General features: G+C 41.7%; 1 protein-coding gene across 1 annotated transcript in view; it reads right to left on the bottom strand.

The window, feature by feature from the left end:
* XYLT1 (xylosyltransferase 1) overlaps positions 1–19,768 on the bottom strand; it is a 155,564-nt gene that overhangs the window by 74,420 nt on the left and 61,376 nt on the right. Inside the window, exon 2 of the mRNA XM_030460103.1 lies at positions 564–1,092. Within this exon, the coding sequence (XP_030315963.1) occupies positions 564–1,092 (529 nt within the window). The remainder of the gene's footprint in view (positions 1–563; positions 1,093–19,768) is intronic.

Here is a 19,768-nt window from a genome sequence, read left to right as displayed (position 1 = left end):
AAATAGAAGAGAGCCACAGAATTATATTTTTTCCCCACACTTTTGGATTATTTTTATATTATACTTTTGGTAATTATTTGTGTTATTACAATATTTAGCAGTCCAGGTTATTCACTAAGACAACACTGTGCCACAACAATGGCCCCAAGAGGAATGCCACTCACTTACTGGTTAGCACAGGGCACTAACATTGAACATGGCTGTTCCCTGATCCCCAAAAGCACACACACCCTCTACAGAACAACAAGACTTTGACTGTTCTCTGCGTCTGTAGATTAAGAAGTAAAGGAAACAGAAGCAGTAGCTTAATTCCTAGGTCACACAGTGTAATAAAAACCTTGTGGAAGTGAAAAGAAATTCTATAGGAATCTACCAAGGATGATGAGACATCCATATTACTCCCTCTTTAAAACATCCCCAAACCCTCCCTTGTTTTCACAGACTAAGTACATTATACATTCCTGCAACAAAGTCATTTTTTGTCATCAGAAGGCCATTTCAATGAGACAGAATCCTTCCCCCAAGATACCATGTTATTTTTCCTTCACCATCTCCCAACTTACCCTCCAGTGTACAGAAACGTGTCACCTTCTCTGGCATCAGCTTTCCCAGCTTGTGCTGACAATACACCTCTGAGATCTCCTGCCGACACTGCTTGGATTTGGAGCGGGACATGGCTGAAATTGCCTCCTTGCCTGTTACCTCACACTTGGGTGGTTGATCGTATCTCAGTTCAGGGGAGCTGCTTCCAATTTTTTTCAAATGATGCTGTCTGGGAGACAAGTGAATCTCCTTCAAATCGTTGTTGCTGCTGCTGGTGTTTTTTCCGGGGTGATCACTGAACTGCACAACCTCATTGGAGTTCTTCCCCAGCACCAAGTTTTCCTTCATTTTCTCCTCTTCCAGTTTCTTTCTCAAGTGCTCCTTTTGCTTGCTGAGGGGTTTTTTCACCAGCTCAGACTGGTGATTTTGCCCCTGAGTCCTGGGAGCAAAGTTACTGTTATCAATATTTTCAAAGTCCTTGGGGACTGAATTTTCATTATTGCTGTCTGTTCGTGTTTTCTCTTTCGGTCGGTGGGAAAAATAGCCAGCCTATAAATGAGGAGAAAAATTATACTTATCTTACTAAAAATTGTCACATCATTTCTTACATGAGAACACAGATCAATGACAACCCAACATATTGCAAAAAATCCCCATGTTAGGGTTAACAACAGAAAGATGGAGCTGAGAGAGGCCTCTGAGCTGCCCAAGTTAGTGCAGACAACAACTGCCTGCACCTCCAGAGTTCAATCCTCCCCTGAGATGGAGCAGGGAGGTTCTACACAGCAATTTTTCTGAGCAATGATTAACCAGAGAATTCAACCTGATGCTGTTAGAAATCAATGGCAAAGCTGACAGAGGTTTCAGTGGAGTGAGAGCAGGTTCTCTGATGCTTTCCTTCACTCCTTGCATTGATGATCAGAGTTAGGTATTCCAGGAACTGCCTCACTCCTCTGCATAAAGTGCCATGGAACTTGACAGCCTGAGCTTTCTTTCAGTGAAGTAACTTTGCCACAAACAAAACACTTCCTTCCTATCTTTAACTTCTACACTGTAAAGCTTTGGAGAAGTGTTCCCCATGAGGTGCATTCCAGCCTTGCTGCAGACAGGAAGCTCTGGCAGCAGCAAGCCCTGAGTGGGATGTTGGCTCTTACCACCATGTTCCTCTTCTCCATAACGGGTGTACTTTCATAAATACAGAGACCATAATGTTGCAATATTTAAGATATATCATGTAATTTATAATTCACAATTTCACCCCTGCCTCCATCTATTATCACAGGAACTCATCCTTGCCCATCAACAGGAGAGCAAGCTTACAATACCAACCAGAAAAAAACCCAAACGAGTTAAGACAGTCCTTATTCACATGAATGCCCAAAGTAAAAACCCAACACAACTCAGCTCAGGGAGCCCAACTCCCTTCACTTAGGCTCTATCTCCGATGTATCTTCAAATAAAAAGACCACTTCAAATGCAGCAGCAAGCTACAAGCAGAGCAAAGCAAAGGTTAAGTGTATTGCCACCATACCCCAAACACCTCCACTGAGGTGTCACTGCTCTAAGACTTCAGACATTCCATAATTGTCATGTTCCCTTTATTGTTCACCCAACTCTAAAAGCTCAGTTATGCCATCTGTGTATTTGACTTGCTTCATTTTCATGCATTTGGATTTGTACATGGGAGATACTTCTAACTTTAAAACCTGTGCTGTCACATTTATTCTAAGCTAGTGCCTGAATTCACCTATTTCCCTTATAAAATTAAATGCAAAATGCTCTGCACTTTTGTGCATATATATATGTATATATGACTCTGTGTCTACATGTATGTACACAGCTATATACACTATTTGAATCACACTGACCACAATCAGAGCAAACACACTGCAGTTACCCTTTAACACATATATACTGTTCCCTTTCTGACAGAGGGACCCTGTACAAGTCCTCCAGTGGAGGTAGGAACACTAAGAGCTGCAGATATCTGGATGTATAAACCAAAACAACTGAGACAAGAAAAGGGTTGAGACAAGTATTATCAAATTATTTTTGTTAATATAGATTTTCAAACCCAAACACAGCCTGAGCTATTCTTTATAAGCAGTCCTTGAACTTTAAAGGGTTAAGGATGTCAAATATGAAGGAAACTATGGAAGAGCAAATGTGAACTTGATTTGTTGGGTTTCAACAGCAGCAGTGTGCACATAGCTAGAGGGGCACCACTCCATAGAAATGCAAAGTAACTTTATCATTAGTTTTTGTCATTAATGCAACTTAAAGCACTTTTTATCAATAACTGGAGCATCCCACCATGGTGCAGCTCCGGGTGCTTAAGTAGAGTGTTCCCTGCCAGCTGATGCACTATGCTCTCAGAGAGGGGTAGAGAGCTGTGATGGAACCTCAGGAGAAAAAAGCAAAGTAAACAGCAGGTTTACTGGTGTATGGGTCACCTCTTTGAACTGTTTTCCTCCTTCAAGCGCTTTGCCCCCCTCGGGGAATGCTTTTCCAAATCCACATGCTGGAATTTGAAAAGACAAAGGAATCTGAAATGCTTCAAAGGCAGACACAAACCTCAGCTGGCTGTGACTCTACCCTGCCCACTGGGGCAGTGAAAACCTCCCCACCACAGAGGACTCCCGAAGTCTGCAGAGATGTGAGCAGGACTAAAGGATTAAAAATAAAGCACAGTTTGTACAATAACTGCACCAACCAGGAGCTATAGACTTACACTGAAAAATAAGGACACGTACCAAATCCCCCAGCTGGACAAACTCCAGCCTCACGTGATCCCACCACACCTGTCCATACACAAGTGCCACATAGCCAGAAATCTGCATCCACCTTTATCTGCATTCCTCTCTCATGATAACTTCCACCAAAGCCAAGCATTACTTTTACTGCACAGTGATCTCAAGAGAGGATCCATTCTTGACAGCACAATGTACCCATATTGGCAGTGCACGGGAAATGAAGCTCAGAACTCTGAGCTTAACACAGCAGCAGCTGCTGACAATAAATTTTTGTGTTTGTTCGTGAAGTTCAGAGGTACAAACAAAAGCAGCACATCTGGTTTTCAGCTGGCTATGGAAAGATGGGGTTTACTTTTTTCTGCAATTTTTAATTTTTACATTGCTGGATTAATAGCAGGCTTTATTTGCCACGGATGTCTAAGACATCCAAATCTAGACAAAGTCATCCTGGAGAAAGATGATCATGAAACCATGTTCTTGGTTCTGACAGCACCAGGGGAGCACATCAGCAAGTTCACTGTTTTGAGCATCATCTTTTTCAACTCCTGCCCAGCCATTCATTAGCAGCCCCCTTCTTATGTCTCATTGTGCTCACAAATCACATTAAATACACTGAAAAAAGGAAGGTTATAGTAGGATTAAATTAGAAGCAGAGAACATATAAATACAGCCTGTACATATCCACAGTCAAATATGAAAGTATGGTATTTTGAAACCAATACCTGACCCTGCTATTCTTTGTTGTTGTATGGTCCTAATCTGATCCACAGAATACACAAAAAAAATTGTGGAAAACACCACTTGGGTCTTTGCAGTGCAGAAATTCTCTTTAGAACAGACATAGATCAGAAGAGGCTGTATCCTGAGCCAGCTCATTTGGGAGGCTACTCTATAAAAATTACAAGTCAAGCACAACACATTCCATCCAAGACCATGCATTTCAACTGTGCTTCCAGTGCTGGCAAAACACTCCCTGTATGTGTGATCCTACATGTGCTTCTCCAGCAGACTCAGAGTGACACAGCCTCCCTTGGGGGACTAACAGAGAAATCTGAGCATCTTTTCCATCAGGGGTGGTGTCTGTACCTCAGTGATGACCCAGTGCCACTCCTGACACCAAGGAAAAACATTCCACTCCGGCTGAGAAGTGCAGGATTGGGTCAAAGCATTTTTTCCTACATTTTAAAAGGCAACTCTGTTTACAGCCTTTATAGAGACACCTTTGAAAGCTTTTCATCACTTTGTATTTCAAGGCTCAATCATGACACTGAGGACAATCACAGAACACAGGCCTGAGAGAAGGATTTCCAGAGACAGAAATTTTCAGTCCTAACTTTAACTGGACCTCAAGAGACACATGGAGAAGTTAATTGCCAAGTACTGGATGGTAAAAGGAACTGTTTTAATAACAGGGTGGCCTCTTCTGCATGTATGCACACTGCAATTCAGCAATAACAAACAAATACTCCCAAACTTGGAAAGAACAGCTTGTACCCAGAAGTGTGCATGAGATCATTGCCCATTACTGATTGCCACTGATGCTAAAAAATAATAGTATAATATTAATGCAAAAATAACATTATAAGCTCAGAGCCACTGCATGTAATGAAGGAGTTTGAATTCTGCTCCAAATTCTGCTCCTTGTTGAATGCATGGGTTTTAATTCCCCAAATCCCACCTTCAGTGTGATTTATTAAAATCTTTCACACAAAACATGTGCTCTGTGGTATATTACCCACTATTTCTACAGAGGTTGAGGGTCTGGGAATCAGGTACTGTGAGCCTGACTGAATTCCAAGTCCCATCTACCTCAGAGGAGAAAACCCAGCTTCCTGCAGACAAGGAACTTTACTACCACCTTTACTACCTACTGAGAAGACCATGTAATAAACTGATGCTGTCACCTACTGCAGATGCAACAGCAGCTGCAGCTCACTGCATGTAGCACAAATACAGAAGAACTTCACAGCCATCTGCAGTGATGAATGGATTTTAATGGCAGCTTGTTAACACTCTCAAAGGTTTTTTCAAGTAACACACACACCTGCTCAGTCAGACCCCAGGTACTTCACATACCTGCCCACTGTCTCTCTCCACATGTTTTTCACTTGCATCTGTCATGTACATTTGCTTCTAAGTTAAATATGTTCCAGTATAAATGTGCATTTGGGTTGCAATATTGACCAAGCAAAACACAATCAACCAGTGCTTTCTCTGTGGGGTATCCTGCCCTAAGACTAGAATACACTAAAAAGCCATCAGGAACCAACCCAGTTTCAGACCGATGCTGGAAGGGCTGCCACTGCCAGCAGCCAGGATTTGGCAGTGCAAAGAGCTAACACCAGGCCAATTTCAAATGTACTTTCAGAGAGGTAACAAAGCACATATAAAACAGCAGACTGAAACATCAGCAGCTTGATGCACCCCAGAAAGGGCAGGCAGGTTTTGTGTGGCTGAGGGATCCAAGTCAAGACACAAAACCACGAGGAAGAGCCCACACTGAGCAGGGAGGCTCCAGCATCACTTGGTACCCACCTGTGGAAATACAGTGCCACTAGATGGCTCCTGGTGTAGAAGCTTTGTAGGAAAGTTCCAGGAACCCCTGATCAGATCCCAAAGGCACGCAGGAAAAGCTGGTGTTCATCTGCAATGTGCCTTCATTGCATCGTGCAGAGCATTTCCTCCCAACAATAAAACTTCTCAGAAAAAATCACTCACTGTATGATTTCTGTCTCAAGGAAGTCCTTTAAATACCACCCAGATGGATGGACCATGTGCAATCAAGCCCTGAATGGCAAACTTTCACAGTTTCAGTTTATCTGACACAACCGATTTTCTACCCAGCATGGAGGGATTTGTTGTCTTTTTGTACTAGGAACATATTTCTCACGTTCTTCCCCTGGCAAATCTTGGTACCTTAAAGGCAGAGCAAAACAAACCAGCAAAACAAACACTGAGCAACAAGAAAACACACAGACCTTCCCCTGAATACAAAATACCCAACGTGCTGGCCTTGAGGACCTGGTAAAAATCAAACCTGTGTATTATAAAACCACTTTTTTTTTTTTCTTCTCATTTCTGTCACATAATACATAACAATTACTGCTCACATCTGAAAATATGCAGCCCTTGGGCAGGATCACCCATGTCTTGATAGACTCAGAGCTGGTGCAGACATCTGGCACTTTGCTGGGCTGAGCTGGGGCACTGCAGGCTCCAAACAAGCTCAAAGCTTGAGGAGGTTCTGAACAGCTTCAAAATCTGCATCAGGCACCAGCACCTGGAAGAGACCTGCTCAGGTTATATAGGAACATCTATTTTACTTATCCTGCAACTAAGAATTTAAACACCACTATTATAAAATAATTAAAACAAATTTCTGTTCAGTATCAATTACAGCTCCATAACATACTATTTTGTAATGCTTGTTAATTATTCAATAATTATACCTTCCAGTTGCCAGAGGAGTTGGAGGATGGCATCTCTACAAGCAACGGCTGCACCTGGATGAAATATTTTTATTTCTGCTCTAACCTTTGCATATTCTTAGTTGAAATCAAAACCTTTCCCTCCAGCAGAACTACAAATGTTACACTATAGTCCTCAGACTGAGAGCAGAAATTGTAAATACTCCTCATGCACCAGTGGGCTCAAAAATCCAATCTCATCCCCTTTTTTTGAAACAGCTGGGTACTCATCTCCCTTGGCACATGGCCACAGCAACTTCTTCACACCACCCATTCAACAGACAGCTGCAGGAGCACAGCAACTTAAGCCCCACAGTTGATTACCAAGGCTGTCATGGGAAGCAGTTTCTATCCGTCCTACGTATCTGCAGGAGTCCAAGAAAAACCATCTCTCCCCATCGCTGTAAAGTAAAACCATGGGGTATTTGCATGGAATTGTCCAAAAGCTCAGCCTCTCCTGGTGACATACAGAAGGATGGTCAGCATTAGAATAAAAATAACTTTAAAACAAACAAAAAAGTCAGAGCAAAGAATTGCTGAGCCAAGCAGGAGAATGGGTTAGGTCTCCTCCCCCTTCCCACTGTCAGATCAAGCAAGCCCATTCATTCCCCAGGCTGACTGAGTGTGCAGGGCTGACACTGCTGGCTCTGCAGGAGCTTCAGGCACCTCCCCTGTATGTTGCAGCCCACAGTGGTCCATCCACAAGCATCACAGCAGGTATCATCTCCTGTGCTCCATTGCATGGATTTCTACAGCTTTCAGACACTCATTTCAATGGCTCAAAAGGCTACTGGGTCAATGAGGGTGCATTTCCAGTTAGGGTTGGACCCTGCCAATACAAAATCAACTGGTAGAGGCCTCACCCTATTGTTGCCTGTGCTACCACATCCACAGCTTTCAAACTACAAAACAACCATTGCCCTGTTTGAAGTCATCCTGCAGCCACAGGGGTGCAGACCTCTTGCCAGGCCATCAAAACAAACCAGAAATTCTGAACTTCAAGAATGGTGAAGACGTGGCTGATGTGTCTGGAGACCCTTGGAAAACTAGAGTTTTTGGCAGGTTTGGACAAAAGCACGGCCAAAGACAGCAGATGGAAGAAAGGCAGCAGATGCTAATGTAGCTAGAATTTTCCATATGTTTTTCTGTTTTGCTGTATTAAGGACACTGTGCTTTAATTGTCAGTGGCTGAAGACATGAGAAACATTTTGTGAGAAATGCATAGTTAAATATATAGTAAGTTAAAGAGGAAGATACAAAAGGCAAAAACAAATGTATTGGCTTTGAACTCACCGGCTGGTAAAGAGGTAGGACACAGCTGTCCCTTTCAGCCGTGTAAAAAGGTTATGAGGAAAAGCAATAATTTTACTTAAAAGGGGGACTCTGATATAGAAAAAAAATGGGTCCTGCTTCATTATTTGACAAAGGGGCCCCAAAGCAATCATATATAAATATCACAAAATAAACAGAGGAATAAAGCTCAATCATTTGAATGTTCAGAATATGAATACGATAACCACAATGAAAATGCCCATTAACAGCCAACCTGTGCATCAATTTTTTTTCCTACCTCTCCCCCTCATTAACCCACCCCATAAAACACACCACAGCTAGTATGAACTGAATTCCTCTGCTTTCATCTCCGTTTCTTTCACCCCAAATGCAGCCAATATACACTGTATATTTTTCAAAGCAGTAGTAAGCACTCGGAATTGCTTCCTGGTGACTTGTTATTAACTGGATTCCAACTAAATTCATCTGGAGGCCTATTCCAACTCCAATCTAAACAATCTCGAGCAGCCCGGGGTGAATTGCTGAGACACACAATAGGATCTCTGGCAGCTACAGAAATTAAACATAATTAAAATATGGATGATAGAAACCAAAGACGCCCTCACAGACAAATGAAAACAACCTTGTAAAATACGGTCAGTTTAGCACAAATGTATTCAGCCTTAATTAGGTAGAAAATCTATTTAGATTAATACAATGCAAAGAATAATAATGAACTTCAGGATTACATTTTGTTACTTGGAGGGAGAAAACAACACAAACAAATGGGAAGTAATTGGAGCTTATTTAACAGTCTCAGACTATCAGCTTGAACAACTACAATCATTAAAGACCCTGCAGTGATCTTCCAGTGATAAACGTTGTTAAATCAAAATTACAATGCAACAAGCACGAAGAACAAAGCCTATTATTATGAGCAGCACTACAAGAAATAGATTCAATCACATCTTTTTTCACCTGCCCAGCACCACAAGAAGTCTTTGAACCAAGCATGCAGGAATGAAAGTTACTACCTTTGGCTTTCTAACCAGTTGCTCTTTGGTCATCTGGATGTTTTTCTTGATTTTGCAGCACTCATTAAATCTCAGCCCTGTGACACAGTGAAAGGCTATGACACCTTTAGTTACAAAGAAAATCTCTAAAATCTTAGCTAGGATGCATAAACTGCAAAGATCAAAACAGTGCCAGGAATCAGCCTACAGGAACTAACAGTAGTACAGATTTGGAGTTAACAGTTTCTAACCCATGGTTTGCAAGGATGAATATATCAGCAGCTCTACAGGAAGCAATCCCAAAGAGACACAGACATGCATTGTGGATCTGTACTGTCTGTTTGCAGGCTTTGGTTGTTTGCTCTCCCTATATCCAAGAAAAAAACAACTATTATTCTCCTACTTTGTCTAATTACCTACTGTCTCTCAGTGACATAATGCTATGATAGAAGTAAATGCAGCAAGTTTCAGGATTTGGGGTCCTTGGGCACACCTGCCAGGCAGCACTGCCCCTCCCATGGAAGCAACCTGTAAAACCTACAGATGCCTCAAGACTTTCCTGGAAAAGACCTTTGTGGTGACAGATTGCACGTAATTCACTTTCTGAACTTCAGGGAGTTTAAGGAGAAAAATCCTGGGAAAGATGCTGAAAACCAGGGCTTTACCAACTCCCCTGCTCTTGCTTCCCCCACTCCTTCCCCACCACCTCCCTGCTGGGCAAGCCCTGCTGCACAAGAGGGATGGCACAGAAATGTTTACCCAAGGGTGTGCTGGCTGGAATACCAATGCAGCCCAGCAATGGGCTAAAAAGCAAACAGGAAGGAGGGAAAAAAACCCTCTCCCATGAAAGAAACAAATAGCCGGAGATGAGCTTTCCCAGCAGGTACCCCATTGCAATTCAGAGCATGGCAGTGCTGGAGCTCAGCCCTGGTGGGACAGGAGGCTCCTCTAGGAAAACAAGCTGGAGGTTCCTAACACTTATAAAAGCAGGACCAGGCATTATTGTCATGACATCTGAAATTGTTGCCCTTTATTACTCTTCATTAGCATCAAATTATGTCAGCCAAGCAGATATGAAGAAATCTGATGCAAGCAGAACTCTGCTGTAAATACTGATGTCAAGGATGCATTTTGCATGTGAAGAAAGCAAAGAATGAGCTGCTGTCTTCACTTACTTTAATTCATGAGTTGTCCTTTATAACAGCAAAAGCTTTTATCACAAAGATGCAATGTTATGCCCTGAATGTGGCCCAGATTCTCAGTTTATTCCCAGAGAAATTTTACATTCCTCTCAAAGTAAAGACACTGACTGTTACAAAGTATATGTGCTATTATTGGCTCCTATCCTTGCTCAAGGAAAATCAAAAAGAGCAGAGACATTGGAATCTATTAGGCAACACTTGGAAGTCTAAGATAATGAATGTTTTGGGAAAAGCAATAAGATTATTATCATCCTTTACTCTTTGACCCAATGCATGAGCTGGGCTGCTTCCAGTAATCAAGTGGTTTGGGACAATTTCATAGAAGTGATTAAAAGATGTAATGGGCCACTTGAATTATTTTTCCTTCCTTTTTTTGTGAAAAAAGCGTGTGCTATTTTGCCAGAAGTCCCCATTGACACAGTATATTGTAGCAGGAGGAAGTGGTACTTGAAAAAAACCCTATTCACCTTATCTGTCATCAATTGCCCATGAAAAGAGGGAATGACAATGTTACACAACAGCTATAAACACTAATTCCTCTAGCTGTACAGTTAACAAGACTGTTCCCACATATAAATTAATTACTTCAGTGCCAGTTTTACAAATCAAGATGAAATTCTGGCAGCCCCCACCCAGCAGTCAACAGAAAGGAGAAAGTCAGCCTGTCCCTGCTGGCAAGCCACATTGGCCCCATGTAGATCCAGCACGTTAGAGCAGGGAATTCACTGGAGGGGAAGGCAGTGACTGAGCTCAGAGCAAGTCCCCATCATGAGCTACAACCCAGAGCCATCAGAGCTCCTGTGCCCAGCATCAGACAGCACCAGACTGGCTGCACATGCACCTGCCCAAGCAGCAGGTCCAAACATGGCCGAGGCTGCCTCCCACCTGCATCACCACACTTCTACAGCTGATCCAGCAATATCATTCAGCTCTTGGTCCATTCAAAGATGCCAGCTGTGGACTGTTTTTTTAAATCATAAAGGACAACTGCTAGGTTAAAATAGGGTGGGGTTTTTTTCTAATTTAAAGCTAAAAAATTCCTATCATCAGCAAAACCTCATGGTCTAAAAGCAAAGAAGTGAATTAAGTGCATGTTTTTAAGTGTACTACGTGACTGGATTAACTGCAATGCTAATTATTCTATGCAATGCCCATATTTCCATGCAATCTCCTAGTAGAAAGCAGTACTTTCTTCCAACATATCTCCAAATATTTTAAAGCTGTTTGGTGACCTGGCTGGCACAGAAATTTCTGAAGCTCTAAACAAATATACCACATGGAAATTACTTCCAAGTATGTCCAAAGTAACAGACTTCTTAGCAAGGAATCACTAACAAACAGGATGACACTGCATGAGAAACTTGCCAAAGAATGAGCTTTCTACTCCCCTTGCTCCTTATCCCACTGCTTTTATTACACAGAAATTCTTTGACCACAAACTCCACATCAGGTTCTCTACAGCAACATCTGCACAAGCAGAGAACAGTGCACATAGTGGGGAGCAATGAAACAGCAGGAAATATATCTGCTGCCATTCACCTCCTCACCACCTCCTTTAGTGTCTCGAAGATGTTTTATAGGATTCAGTCCACTGAAGGAGGCGGCACCTATGCTGGAGAAATTCCCAAGCAAATGGGATCCACAGGAGCAGAGAGATCTCATGGGCCCATCAGTGCAGGGACAAGGCTGTAACAAAGTTGTCATAAACATGAGCAGAAATGTGGAATTACTTCCACTGCTCTTCTAGGCATTTGGGGTAGCAGAGCATGTGAGACCAGTAAAATGAAGAATATCTAACACCAGACAAAAGCCATGCACAAAGTCTGATAAAAAAATTAATCTGTGCAAGGAAAGGGCATAGCCACTACAGAGGAGTAAAGACACAAATACACAGCCCAACAAACAGGGCAAGGGCAGTGCCAAACGTGCCAACTGCAGGGCAAGTGACATGAAAAATCAACTGATGAGTATTTGCAGGAAGTTTTTTAACACTGTCAGTCTGACATTCATTAAATGCAATAAAAAAGTCTTCATGAAGCAGCATATAATTACTCACGGAATGCTTTAATTCATATTACAGAGGAGTAGTTTTAAATTACAGATCATATTAACACAAATACGATCTGATCATGATCATTAGGATTTACTGCAGTGATCTTGTTCACCAACACAGTGCCTTTGTATATAAAGTAAAATGCCATTAAAAAGCCATGGGAACTTCATCACTAATGTGTGGGTAGTGTAATCTTAATTTCCTCCTGCAGATACTGAGCCAAGACCAATCATGCAAGATTTTCCAGTTTGTGAAACAACTGTCACTTTTCATTACAAAGAATATGAAGCAAAAGGAACACTGAAGTAACAAGGCTGAAACAACAATTTCCCAGATTTAGAAAATCCTGTGCCACTCTGTCTAGGAGCACTTTTTTTTTCTTCAAGGGATAAATTTTCCCAGGAATTCCAGTATTTTTCTCAGAGTTCAATTCTGGGCTGGCAAGCAAACCAACAGACTATTCACTTACCTCTCTTGTGCAGATTGTATTTATTTGTTTAGAGAAACTGACAGTGCAATTGCCAGAGGCTAGAGTGTCATAGTTCTTGTAAATACAAAAAAAGGTCAAGCAGATTTAATGGCAAAATGTACAAAAGCAAGAGCAATGTATGCTTCAGAAAAAGGAGTTACGAGGGGAGGGGTGTGGGGGGGAAATCTTCAATGGTAACTTACATCAGGTAAATGCAGTCTCTGACCTCAGCAGGTGTGGATATGAAGGCAGCTTTCAGACATGCTAAACAACCTCTGAGGTCCTGAGCATTTTACAAAACATGGCAAGAAAGCAGAAAAGCACTAAGCAGGCAGCTTTCTAAAATACAGTAAACGTAGTATGTGTAAATGTGTATGTAATAAAAGTTACACACATTTATCAGAAGCTACACGGTATAAACAGTAAGAATGAGGAGTTCCATGAATAAATATTTAAGATTATTCTGTAGGAAACTTGGACAGTTTAAACGAATGAACTCTGGATTGTCTACTTAACACTATTTAGCTCTCTATCCCCTTCAGACTGTAATATGTGACCCAATCTTGAACCTTGCTATTGGGCAGCCTTCCTGTCAGATGCCATCTACAGCTGATACAATGCCCTCTGTGTTTGTCTTTTAATCTTGTCACACCTCTGGGCTTCTGCTTTGGTGTTCCATAGTTCACCTTTTGTCTGATTGCTCAGGTCCTAACCTTTGCAGATCTGCAGACCTGTCAGGCAAGGAACAAAAGACTCTTTTCTAAATAGATAAGGGAACACAAAAATAGCCATGGGTCAGGTTTTGCTTGAAGTTACAACAGCATCCAGATTCTGTGAAGTGCTGTCAAGATGAGTCAGGCTTCCTCATCTGCTGGCTCACTGGTGAAAGGAGATGAAATCTCCAAAAACTTTTCAGCCTCAAAGCTGTAACACAGCTTCAGGTGAGGACAAGACATCAAAGCAAGGGACAAGTGCACCAGGACAGTTCCCTCCCTACCCCATCTGTGTTTACACTAAATCCACATGAAGCTGCCTCTGGCACTGCTGGACTGGCAGAGCTGCACCAAGAAAAGGCTTCATTGCCAACGTGGCTCAGGAGTTTATCAGGACTTAACATCCCTGCTCTGCCAGGCTGACTGAACAAAACCACCCAGAGACATGCTGGGATCAAAAAAGCCTGTAGCATTTTTCAGTTCTTTGTCAGCAATGCAAGTTGCCAAACAGAATTGACAGGTTTCTCCCTAATAACCCTCAAACTCAAAATCTTACCTCTTCTTTCTGAGTGACCCAACAAATTGGCACCCAACACTTTACCAGTCTTTCCAAAGCTCTTGTTAAAATAACATTTTCACAATGAGTCTAGTGGTTTAAATCTAAAGGCTTATTAGTCCAACCACAAGTAATTTGAGTATAAATGAAAACATGGATTTGACATTTCTAGCAGTTAACTCTCCAGGACATTATTGCATTTCCATTGTTGTCAAAAGCAAGCTTTGAGACTGCCCCATGCAAAGCTGAAATGAGGGTGGGAGTCCTGGCTTTGCCCAGGGTTCCTAGGGCTTTCCAAATACACAGGCCACATACTGCAGTACACTGGAAAAAAATACAGCCTCCACCCACATGAAATGAATTTGCAGGCTGTGTTGGTCCACAGGAAACAGACTCCCCCCCAGTGACACAAAGAGCAGACTGAAGCGGTATTACAGCCACAACCATTGTGGCCATGACATTGGTATGAAGGAAGTGGGGGCTAGAGCAAAATGGAAGTCAGTGGAAAAGCTAACAGTGTCCTAAACCAAAGCTAATCAATAAATCCTATATACCATAGTGCTGCAAAGCCAGCTCACTACAGCAACAACAGATCTGCTGGAGCTGTAGACCCTTATTACCCCACAGCAGGACGTAGCAGTTCCCAGTGTTCAAAGAAATACCTATTTTGTCCTGTTACAGGGAAAATGCTTTGAGGTTACACTCACTGCATGGTAACACTATGTCTATGTTTATGTAGATCTTTAATGAAGTCGTATTAATCAATCTCCCTTACACAAGTATGATGGTGGTCTTGGAAAGACAAGAAAGAGGCATTCAAACAGGCATGCAGACCACATATATTATTTAACAGGGATATTTTCATACATGTAAAATGAAGAGATAAACAATTCAAAGTCAGGATAAAGCTGCTTCAATCTAAAAACTTTGTCCCTCTAAAATCTGGCTTATGTTATCACAGAAAATAAATAAAAATGGATTCCTTGCTCCTTTTCCAGACATTTCAGCCAAATTTTTGACACCCTGCAAGTCTCTGTTCTGCTGGTAATGACCTTTAGCCAGCAGACTCGATGTGGAAGATCACAAAGTGTTTTCACAACTTTCTGCCTTCCTTTCACCCACCATCTCTAACACCACAGTCCCAATCTCTGTTGATTTACCACTCCCTTAATGGGTTTATACCAGAGACCTTCCTCCTACTTTTCAAGTCCCATTACAGTCCTTAAGAATCATAGAATCATAGAATCATAGAATCCTTGGGGTTGGAAGGGACCTCGATAGATCATCTAGTCCAACCCCCCCCTGCCAGAGCAGGGCCACCTAGAGCACTTCGCATAGGAACGTGTCCAGGCGGGTTTTGAATGTCTCCAGTGAAGGAGACTCCACGACCCCCCTGGGCAGCCTGTTCCAGGGCTCTGTCACCCTCACAGGAAAAAAATTTTTTCGAATATTCAACTTGAACCTCCTATGCTCCAATTTACACCCATTACCCCTTGTCCAATGGAACTATTTTTAAAACTGAGATACACTACGTATGCTAAAGGCCAAAATAAAACCAGCAGATGACATTATTACGTTTACTTATGTGTTTGCATTTTACATATAATTTACATACTACTCATTTCCTGATTTTTTTTTAATATCAACAGATTTATGCATCAAATAATTTTTTAAACAAAACTTGGGAAAAGCCTGTTTGTCTTCACTGCAACCTCACAAATTTGCAGCCCCACTTATGAAGAATCCAGTTTACAACAAAACAAGCAAAAGTGTGGGTGGAAGGAAAAAAACTTTTCTGACAGGTATCCTCCGTGCTGATCCTGTTAAGGGGAGCTGGATATTCCAACAGGTAGTTAAAATGTAGGAACATTATTTGCTGTTTTGCAGCGGCAACAGATAAAGCTGATGTGGCATTTTCCCAGTATTTGAACACCATGTTCAAGAATAACAAGGTTTGTGATTGGAAGCTTTTCATGCCCCAGTGAAATTTTAGGTGCTAAGGCGCAGAGAGACAATTCCTGCTTATTCAGAAAAGGTCAGGGAACAAAGGAAAAACTCATCACACTTGCTTCATCTCATACATTTAAGCAATTCCTGGTGACTCATGGCTGCTGATGCAGCCTGGGCTCCCAAGGAAGCCTAGGGCTTTTTGGTGTCTCTTTTTTTTTTTTAATTTTGAAGTGAGGATAGCTGTAATTATCATGCAGCTGACATACATCTCACTAAAACTAATACGTGCATAAAATAGCAAATAAAAAAAACCCACACTAGAGCTAGATGAGAGCCTGCACAGACCAGCTACAGCTCAGGGAGGCTACCAGTTCACACTCCTTTTCCAGCAGCCCAACTCCTGAAGACATTTCCTTCAGGCATCTACAAACTGTGCTGGACACAGGCAGAGATCAGTCCAGAATGAGGCCTGAGGCATAGAAAATCTGTAGCACAGCACTGTGTAAGCAGAACAACCTGAAGCAGTACACACTTAACTAAATAGCTTTTGTGAGAATTCAAAAATCAGAAAGAAACAGGTGAGACACTTGTCCAGATCTCTAAGAGAAATGAAAGGCACTTTCCATGGGAAAACCACAGCTCAACTGAACAAAATAAAAGGCAGTGAAATAGGTTTGCAGATTCAGCAAATTCAAAGGGAGAAAACAAGGATGATTTGTGTCTGAACTCTTGCTGCAGCCTGTGGCCAGCTATCACCAAAATGCAATAAGTGTCTAATGCAACTTTCATCCCAAACACTCCACAAACAGATCTCCACTGAAATACTGGGCATTCCAATACTAGAAAAAATAATAAAAAATTTCTACCACAAAAATCTACAATTTTTTTTTCTGAGCTGGTTTGGAAAAAGCTGGTGGGCAAAAGACTTCCAGTTAAGCATGCTATATAAATACCAAAACAGGACTCCTACAAGTAACATTCCCTTTCTAAAAAATCTCAACAATCTCATTTGGACTTGTAGCTCATTTTACATCAGGGAGAATTCACAAAGTCCATATAAAATGAGAATCTACACCAACATCTAAATTTAGATAAGCCATGAAGTCTTTCTGACAGAGTTCTGGCAGCTGACAGTTTGTGTTTCACTGATTTTATAGGTCAAATAATAGACACTGTGAAGCGAGACATTTGAGTACACAATCATTAAGCAATACTTTAGCAAATCCAAAAGAGCTTAGAAGCCCCATATGGTCTGCAGCTGATTTTAGCCACCAATATAGCAAAAGTATGCTGCTATAATAAGAGATGCAACTGCTGTACTCAGATGACATCATTTGTTTAAAAACTACTGAGCAGAAACAAGCAATGCCTGCTATCATGATTGTTCACCTGCAGCAAGGAATGAGGTGTCCAGGGAACCACACTGGTTACTCTGAGGCACAGAAATCAGGACCAAGAAGCTTCTGAATAACCCATGGACATCACTGAATTATTGTGCTCTCTCCTGTTGCATGCGAGATGAAGAAATGGAAAACCACACATGCACATAAAGAAGTGACAGAAAGGAGAAATGTAAGAGGAAGGATATCAGGGACATCATGGTTTTCATATGTCAGGGCCTGAAGAAGCAACTTCTATAATAAGTATGATATATAATAAGTATGATATTTTGATAGCTAATGAACATCAGATAAATGGTAACTGTCACCTAATACTGGAGAGTGTTTAATTATCTGGCTGCCAACCTTGCTTGGTCCCAAAGAGTCCCAGAGATCAGAAAGCTGCAACTGTCACAGCTCTTATGCAGACAGCAGATGTGACACAAACATTCATGGGTCAGCTTAGAAACCATCAATATCATGTACCACACATACATGTGTCCAGTCACTGACACAGCCTCCATGCTCCCTGCAAACCTGAGCTAGCCTTGGCCAGTGCTGCTGATCATCCTCAACTGCTGTTTCCTTCACTGTCAGTCTTTCAGTAGTGCCAGCAACCTGCATACCAAGTTTCCTCCCTGCCTTTTGGGATTTATTTAGTCAGCAAGCACTGGAAGGTATGGATAAACCTGCTGGCCACCTCCTAGGCCATGGCAGAAGCCCACCCATGTGCCTCCCAACAGAACTGCCTACCCTTTTCAGTAATTTTACCTTCTGGAATACAACAGAAGACATGCAGTGCTGTATTTCTCACACATAAAGCTCAGGAAATCAAGTTACTTTTTCCACAAGGATAAGATGGGTTAAATTGGAAAACAGTATCAAAATGAGGAATTTTCCAGGACTTACACATCTCATCAAGATCATTCTCTTCACCTAGTAGTATCTTAGTAGCTATTAAAACAACCAGACAGACAGGAACACATTAGGTCTTCTATTCCCACCTGTAGTGATAACCCTTTCTTAGAATCAGACCCCTGTCTTAAAACCAGTTTGGGGTAAGAACCACCTCCCACATGGTGCACACCCCTCCCATGCAGGACAACTCTGAGCAAGAGGCCTCTGAGGACATGCCAGCTCATTGCTGACATGAAAACATCAACTTCAGGAACTTTCTTCTTGAAAGAAATACCCCTCTGTAGTTGATTTTAAGTTTCCCACAGAAGCTTCTTGTGCTTCCACAGCCTCATGTTGTATGAAACTCCTGGCACAGGAGCGCTCCTGCTCACGTTAGCACAGGAGAATGCAGCAGTTTGCCACCCTGGGAACCTCACTGCAGGGCCAAACACAGTGAGACTGAGTCAAGTCAGGAAATAATTCTTTGTTTAGATTTTCTTTTGGAACTGATGGGAATGTGAATAATTTAAGATGTAGAGTCTGCTATGCAAGAAGAATAACACAAATTGCGAAATAACTGAGAGAAGCTGTAAAATGGTATGTACAAATGGCTCTCAATTCCTGTGGCAATTTGAAGGAGCATAAGGGCTCACAGATAATGAATGAGAGCTTTGCTTTTGGCAGGTCCTGGGTTTTTAACAAATAAGCTATTATGAGAATGCTTTTTCAAGTCCACACGTGAAGAAGTTTCTTAATGCCATGTGAAGAAACTGCCATGTGAAGAAGTTTCCTAATGCAGAAAAAGCATGAGTCTAATCAGGGGCCCAAGTAGGTACCAATCCAGACTGAAGTTTTATAGAGTTAGTCTGTGAGGTATGTACCTCCTAAATTCTTTCTACTTTATTTACTCACATAAATATATAAAAAACGAATGATGGTCAAGGCTCTAAAGTTACCTGCAAAACTGGGGGGGGGGACACAGATGTATCACAGCACTAAAAATTGTTCCTTTAAGTTGGAAGGATGTGGGAAAACCTAGAGAAGAAAGGATTGGTCCTGTGCTATTTCTTCTGGTTAGTGTGTTTGACTAATCAAAACTATACTCATGTGCTTACTCTTAACAGCCTTTACAAAGCAATAGCCCAAAGCAATAGCCCTCTGCAGTGCCAGGAGGAAGCCAGGAACTGGAAATGACCTGGTGGCTCATCACTGGCACATTTCCACGGGCTCTGTCCATGTTCTAGCTCCTGAGGAAATCTATAGCTTGTGCAAAAGCTACAAAGACTAAACTCTTACATGATTTCTCAGCATCTTCAAAGAATTTTTTCAAATAATGAGATAAATAATTAATATATTCAATAGTTTTTTTAAAAAAACACCATGCTTAGCAAGAAAGCATCTATAAAATTCTAATTTCTTTTAAAATCTTTTCTTCCAGCCTTAATGTATGTGAAACAGAGATGACCAGGAAAATTACGATCTCTTTTTCTTGAAGTTCTGG

Source organism: Calypte anna, chromosome 14 (genome assembly GCF_003957555.1).
Source record: "Calypte anna isolate BGI_N300 chromosome 14, bCalAnn1_v1.p, whole genome shotgun sequence".
Taxonomy (NCBI): domain Eukaryota; kingdom Metazoa; phylum Chordata; class Aves; order Apodiformes; family Trochilidae; genus Calypte; species Calypte anna.
The sequence above is the reverse complement of the archived record's forward strand: the minus strand, read 5'-3'. Positions and strand labels throughout refer to the sequence as shown.